We start from the raw sequence: 8,009 nt of genomic DNA on the forward strand, positions 1-8,009 counted from the left end.
ATTTTCTCTATGTATGTACAGATAATGTGCAGACAGAAAGTTAATGTTGATTCCAAGGTGAAAGCTGTTAATGAGGCAACACTGACATGAACACCAATCAAAAAATCCTCCAGGTTTCCAGTCTCCCTGTAGTTTCCCTTGTTGGCAGAAAGTAGTAGGGAGAGGACTGACAAAAAAGAAATGAGATTTGTAGGTTCCCATTCACCCTGTGACAAAGCAGAGTACAAAGGGAAAGATCTTTAATATTGAGAGACAGCAAATTAAAAACACACACATAACATCCATGAGCTGTTCTTTAGCTCAGGAAACACAGACACTAATTCCATGAAAAATTAACCACTAAAGTTGCTTAAAATAATGGAAAGCAGAAATATGCTAGGAATTAGTTTATTTTGCTAATTGTTTGATGGCTAATGCTTATGATCCTGAATGATGAAAAATCTGGGGGATTTTCTGTCAATGATTATGACACATGCTGTAACATTTCTACTGCCAGGAGACTAAAACTTCATACATGAGAAAGTTCGTTTGGGATTGGGTTTCTCTTTTGAAATCTAAACTTTTTGATTTTCTTTCTGAGGTGACGTCAGAACATTTTGCTGTCAATCCTGAGGTTCAGTTGAAAAATTCTTCTTTTTTTTCTTCTGCTTTCCTTTATATCTCATACAAAGCAAAATTAAGCAAAACAGTAATAAAACAAAAAAAGGAATCAACCAAAATACTAGTATGTTGGGCTGCTTTTGCACCACCTTTTCTTTCTCCTTTGGTATCCAAGGATGTGGGGGTGGGCCACTATCAATACTACCTCCAGTACCATTTTTGAGGCAGTCGGGAGGGTCCCAGGGATAGTTGCAATGGCAGTGATGTCTATTGTTGCAGACCCCTTTCATATTGCAGGTCTCAGGTGAACAATCCCTGTCCAAATGTGACATTGGCATACATTTCTTTTGGATGCAGATATGATCTACACCACACTCTGTACCATCTTTCACTTCACCAATATCAGGTATCGTCATCCCATAATGGTAGTCTGTACCCCAGCAGGTGACGTCATTGAAGTGAGTCCAATGCACCGTAGAATGTTCTTCAAGAAAGGGAATTTTTGTCACATTCTCACACTGAACCCTCCCACACAGGCTATCTGAGGTATTACATCGTACAAATGCAGTGTTCTTTAAACCACAGTGACCAAAACGGTCACCGCGGGTGTTAATTCTCATGTAGCAACTCTGATTTGCACTTTTAGCCTCTTTGCCAAAAATTTTTCTACACTGTTCATCACGATTATTGCATCTCTTTTCATAGCAGTAGTCACCACTCTTGCACAAGAACCCATCTTGCATATACACATCTTCTGGACACTGATGGGAAGTCCCATTGCACCACTCTGGAAGATCACATTCATTTTCCTTTTTCCTACACATAGTGCCCGATGGCATGAATTTGCAGTCTTGGCAACAAAGCCCAAAAGCACAATCAGCCTCAGGAATCAGAGTGCAGTTTGACTGACAACAGTGATCTTCTATACACGTTAAGGAACCACAGTCACACTCTTCTCCTTCTTCAACCACACTGTTCCCACAGCGTGTCATGGTGAAGATACGCTCTGGACTTGGTGGAATGTACATACACTTTGTTCTTAGCATAAGCTCTGAATACCAAGTGTAACTGCAGTTGCTAAATCTATGTGTATCTCCTTTTCCTGCATTCATTATGCACCTACTTCTCCCACATGTGCATGTTCCATCATCGTGTTTCATACCCACAGTATGACCGACCTCATGTGTCACAGTATTTGCAAAACTAACAAGGTCCTCAGTCTGGAAACTCTCAATTCCACAATTATGACGAGAGTTACATACTGTTCCAACATAAGCTAAGCCACCAACGATACCAAATCCTTTCCCTGAAAAAATATGTGCAGCATCATGGGGCAAGCGGTCATTAAAGCCTTGTCTCTTCCAGTCACAAAATCTCCTAAGGCCTCTGTATATGTCATCTAGCAGAATGAGGTTTCCTTCAGTCCATATCTCAATTCCCATTAAAGTCACCTCAATATCCACTGTTTTAAAAAAGTTATTTGTGTGATGAATAACTTCATACGCTTCCTTCTGCACATCTGAGACATTACTGTCACGGTGAATAAAACGATTGTTGTCTACTACCACTGCAATTTCAAGATACCGCTTGTGGAGCCACCAGCCTTCATACGGAGTCCGCATCAAAGTGAAAGTATCACTCCCTTGAAGCTTTAATTGTCGAGCTATTTCTTCATCTGTTAATCCACATCTCATGGGTGGAGATTGTGTCTCTTCACTGTCAATCCTATGTACCAGATGTTCAAATATGGTAAGCCTTTTGGGCGTGATTTCATAAATAGTGTCCATTGTCTGTATTATTCCTTGAAAACCCCCTACACAGGTATTCAAAGAAACCAGGGATTCTGAGTCCCCTTCCACATAACCATGATAGTAGCAGTCATTCTGGACAAAAGGCTGGTCCTCAAGGAGAGTACCCTGATCCGTGTAGGTGAACACTGAGAGGTGTCTGTACAGGAAATGCTTGTTGACCTTCATGTGGACAATGTGTCTCTGGCCTCCAAAATTCATTCTGTAAGACAGCCATCCTGAGGGATTCTTGCCGGCATCAGTGCCTGCTACCCTCAAGGGGATCACCACTTCTGGGGGACCATGGTGTGAGGAGAGCCCCACCTGGGACAATGCAGAAAGGAACAGAAACACCCTCAGCCAGAGCAGCAGGAGAATGAGCCTCACATGCACCAGGGTCTCAACCACAGCTATTATGGAGCCACCATGTGCAGCCATTGGTGAGAGCAAAAGAAGACAGGGTGAGAAGAATCAGTGTTCTGTCTCTTCCCCCTGAGCTGGCTGTATGCAGCACCAACCTTTAATCTGTCCTCTGACAGAGTCACACCATCAGCGCAGCAGCACTAAAAGAAAAAAATAAGAAGAATGGCGGGTGGAGGTTATTAACAGGCCAAGGTGGAGGACGAAGAGAAGAATATGGATTAAAATCTGTGGGTGTTTAATTCAAAAAATGACTCAGTATACTGCCTTGCATTTGCTCTTAAATAATGGTGAGACAGTGTGAGACTGCGGCTGTACAAAAGAATGGTGATTGGCTGGGTTGATAATTATTGAACCTAGAAGAACTGCTTTCTTCTTTGATTAAAGTATTAATAAAAACACATAGTATGCAGACAGTGTGATACATACTTGGGAAACATGAATACAGGCCTAGATAATTTAATGGTCTGGAGCTCAAATTTGGACAGAGTGATTGGGGCAAAGATACACATTAGGAATCTGTAAAATTGCATTCAATGTCTTACATATACAGTGCTTTTTAAAAGTTCTCTAGTAAGAATATCCACAGTCTTCATCAGATCATTAAAGTAATAAGAATGCTGAAAGTAATGACACCAAGAACCCTTGTCCTAGTTGAAAAAATATAAAAGTGAAGTCTGCTGTAAAGGATATTGTACAGACTGATCAAATCCACTTCCCATAGTCGGTAACATAACAATGAAAGATGCCTGATTAAGGATGCATCACCTCCTAGACTCTCTGCCCATTTCTGGTTAATTATAATTTTTTCCTGATTCTATGTTCCTTGACCTCTTTTCTCTGCAATCATTTTCTTTTCATTTATGGAATCTTCCCTTCATGAAAAGCAACAGCAATTACTTCCCTCTACTCACGCTTCTTCATGGAAATCTCCGTATTCCTATTTAATTCTACTAAACCTACCAGTCAACAATGTGAAGCCCAGCAGAGGGAAAGATTTCCATTCTCAGAATCCCCATATGCCATACAAGTCAGATTTCTGTCTGCAATTTTCTTTGATTACCAAAGCTCCTTCCAAACCACTGAACTGATAGCTATCCCATTAAACCACTACTTACCTTTCTTGCTCTTACTCCAACTCCCAAATCAATCCTGCGCAAACCTCGAAGAATTTGGAGTCTGATTTACTAATTTCTCCTCCACCAATAATTTTACCAACATTCTGGATTTAGTAAGCATGTGGATAACCCATACAACGCCTATTTTATCTTAGCTTTACAACTCATTTTCAACAATATGTAGCTATTGACCTATGGTCGTGACCTATATTTTATTCTCGCCTTTGACTGTTCTGTTTCCTATTAAATATTTAACCACAACTTTTATCCTTAATCTGAACTTACTCCTCAAATTTGTAAAAGACAAAAGTAACTTTTCTTTCTATTTTTCTCACTATAAAGTTCCCTTCATTTTATATTTATCTGTATAGCCTAGCTCTGGACTCTATCAATTCAACCACTGTTGGCTAAAATCCTCAACCCAAACTAGATTAATGCTTTTTCCCTGCTTTTATTACTTCTACAACAAACTGCCCAAACTTCTGGGAATATAAATCACAAGGTCTCTTTAGGGGAATGAGTATGTAAAAGGTGGAAACTACAAATTGGGAGGAGATAGCCTGAAACTTCAGCCTAAAGGATAAAATCATGAGCAAGAATTTATTTCAACTAATTTTATACTTTTAATAATTTGTGCTTTGTGTCTACCTTGTTTCTTAATTTTATGGTGTTCTAAATTTCCTCATCAATATATAGGACCATCAGCTGAAAATCTATTGTCTTTGTTCTCATAAATACTTATTATTGAGTTTAAATAATGTTCGTTTAAATTGTAAAACCAAGAATTCTTCATTTTGTGCATGTTTAATAAGGATATGACATTTTTATTCATCTTTGCTTTATTGTTGCAGATAGTTGACAGGAGACTTGTTTCAGACTGAACATGATCCTTATCATTACAGGGACCTGAGTTCCTAGGGTACTTGCCTACTCATCTAGTCCTAACGGGGAGGACTATTTCACAAATGCCAAGAGCCCACAAGAAGAATATAAGTTCCCTAAATGAAATCATCGAGGACAACATCTTTAAATTGTGAGTAAAATCCTAATATGCCTATTTAATTTCTCAAAGTCTTTCTTGATATATATTTGGTAATTATTATAGAGTATGAGTTGTGATGGAAAAGAATTATTCATGAATAATATAGTGCTGTTAAGAGTGAATTTAACCAATTTAAATTGGTCAAATTTATTCCTCTGACCTCAGCTTGTAGGGGTAATAGGAAAACAAACTCCAAGAATATTTGAGCCAGACTACATTTTCCAAATAACGTTATTTTATCCAATGTCTTAAGAGAGACACTTCCTGAGAGAATATAACATTTTCAGGAATAATGTGGAATAGTGCCATAATAGTATAGAAACCTCAAAGTAGACTGTGACGCACTATCTTTTGTAAATTCTTTTTTCATCTCCCCACAGCTTCATCAAATTCAACAATCTCTGTTCCCTAATTATCACCTCCCTCCTCACTGTCATTATAACCTAATTCAGCTTTTTCCAAACTATGAGTAACAGCTCATTAAAAATACAATTTTGTGGCTCTCAACCAAGTAAAATAGAGCAGGATAGGACATAATAAAAGTTATATATCCTTCTTAATCTGAAAAATTGGCAAAGAATCATGTTGTGTTTTTACATATGTGTGTGTATGTGTTTTTATGTATGTATACACAAATACTAATGCTTTTCTTCTTTACAACTAAATTCTTGAATAACTTACCAGTAGTAGAAATAATGGTTCTCATGAACTTTTCCAGCTATACCCCTATCACAGATAGTTTGTACCACCCATTTCTGTGAACAAAGATTTTTATTTGAAGCTTTACATAACAAAGATAAATGAAGTCTTTCATCACTCATTTGATTATGTTCTAGATTCAACTGCTTAGCAACAAGACTCTTCCAATTCTACAGACCATGACAACTGGCTAAAGGTCCTCCTTCACTCCAACTCCACAATTCCCATCAAACTTCATCTCAAATTACTTTTCAGTATGAATAAATCTGACTATATTCTTTATCCCCATTCTATGTGCTCCCTACATACAGTATAAACACTTTAGTTCAGTACTTTTGCCCTGGTCTCAGATTATTCACAAAGATTGAACCATATTATGGAACACTTGAATTCCTTCAGGTTCCAGAAAGAAGTTAAACCATTTTACAAGATAGTTTTCATAGTAGTGAGCTAGGACATTTTCTTTAGTATAGACTTTAAATAATTGAGTTTCTTTGGATATTTTTTTCAGGGATGAATAGAATCAATTGTGATTAACAGAAAATTTTATAACAAAGTGTCTACAAGACACTGCCTCTCCTTAAAAAGTATACATTGATTATGCTTGTGATACCAGTCACAATCAAATAATATATCAACAGATGAAACTCTAATGATAGAGTTATCTCCAATATTGAATATCAGAAAAATTAGGAAAAGATGTGGATTGTATTTTAATGTTACAAGACAAGCATGAGATTTATATTTTTTAAAAAAAGGGGAACTAGTATAGATATAACATGCTACACTATTAAATGTTACACGATTTAACATTCATGTAGAAAGCAGAACTTTTTACTGAATTATTGGCTAACTGAAAAGGATTGACTGTTGTTCATCAATCAGTTATAACTGATAAAAAGAAAAAGATGTTGAAATCTAACTATTAGGTCAGGTAATTGTCAAGAAAGGCAGTGGTCTTATAAGCCTCTCCAAATTTAACATTATATTTTAGGCACAAATAGTTAAAAGGGATTGGCATGTTACAAATATCCAAAATCAGGTGTTATAATATTTTCTCAGGAGAGTAAAAACTCATGTAGCATCAGAGACCAAGAGAGGAGTTTTTAGTAAATAAAGTATAGAGAGCACCAAACAGATATAATTATGTTAGTATTCCAAGTTTCCTAAGGTAAAGAAAAAAACTTACCTGTCAGTAATTACTTTAAATATAAATAGATTAAATGCTCCAGTCAAAAATCATAAAATTTCTGAATGAATAAAAAAACAAGATCCAAGTATATGCTGTCTACAACAGAATCATTTGAGACTTAAGAACACACTTAAGCTGAAAGTGAAAGGGTGGAAAAAGATATTCTGTGCAAATGTTAACCAAAAGACAGCAGCTGTGGCTATACTTATATCAGGCAAAACAGACTAAAAGTCAAAAGCTGTTCCGAGAGACAAAATAAGTATTTATATAATGATAAAAGGGTCAATTCATCAGGAAGGTGTAATAATTATCAATATATACGCACCCATCTTCAGAGCATCTAAATATGTCAAGCAAATATTGACCAATCTGAAGGAACAAATAGACAGCAATACAGTGATAGCAGGAGGCTTTAATACAATAATTTCAATAATGTAAAGAGTATCAATAAGGAAATAGCATATTGAACAACACTGTAGACCAAATTATCTTGAGACATATAAAGAACATTCCATCCAACAGCAGCTGAATACATATTCCTTTCAAGAGCACATGGAATATTCTCCAAGCTAGAATCATATATTAGGTCACAATATAAGTTTTAACATATTTGAGAGGATTGAAATTATAGCAAGTATCTTTTCCAACCACAAGGAAATGACTGGAAATTGAGAACAGAAAGAAACTGGAAAATTCACAAATTAGTGGAAAATAAGCAATACACTTCTGAACAACCATTAGGGCAAAGAAGAAATCAAAAGGGAAAACAAAAAATATCTCAAAACAAATGAAAACAAAAATACAAATACAAAAACTTATGGAATACAACAAAAACACTACTAAGAGGGAAGTTTATAAAGGTAAACACTTTTAAAAAGAAGAAAGATATCAAATAAGCTAACTTTATGCCTCAAGAATTAGAAAAAGGCAAACAAACTAAGCCCAAAGTTAGCAGAAGGAAGTAAATAACAATGAGCAGAAATAAACATCATAGAGGAATAAAAGTAATAGAAAAATCAATGACACTAAGGGCTGTTTTCTTTCAAAGACAAGCAAATTGACAAACTTTTTGCTAATCTAACTAAGAAAAAAAGAGAGACGACTCAATTCAATGAAATCAGAAATGAAGAGGAGATATTACAACTGATAAC

The 8,009-nt window shown here is 36.1% G+C and overlaps 1 protein-coding gene across 1 annotated transcript; it reads right to left on the bottom strand.

Annotated features, from left to right (window-relative positions):
- Positions 1-222: 222 nt before the first annotated feature.
- LOC138923274 (disintegrin and metalloproteinase domain-containing protein 20-like) lies at positions 223-5,801 on the bottom strand. The gene is made up of 2 exons (XM_070261346.1): positions 5,649-5,801; positions 223-2,950 (listed from the first exon to the last, which is right to left on the bottom strand). Exon 2 carries the CDS (start codon positions 2,823-2,825, stop codon positions 603-605), a length of 2,223 nt encoding a protein of 740 aa, XP_070117447.1. The 5' UTR covers positions 2,826-2,950; positions 5,649-5,801; the 3' UTR covers positions 223-602.
- Positions 5,802-8,009: the final 2,208 nt, after the last annotated feature.

Source organism: Equus caballus, chromosome 2 (assembly GCF_041296265.1).
Source record: "Equus caballus isolate H_3958 breed thoroughbred chromosome 2, TB-T2T, whole genome shotgun sequence".
NCBI classification, from domain to species: domain Eukaryota; kingdom Metazoa; phylum Chordata; class Mammalia; order Perissodactyla; family Equidae; genus Equus; species Equus caballus.

Excerpts from the sequence above, each read along its gene's own strand:
- LOC138923274 (XM_070261346.1), bottom strand. The coding sequence starts at position 2,825 with ATGGCTGCACATGGTGGCTCCATAATAGCTGTGGTTGAGACCCTGGTG.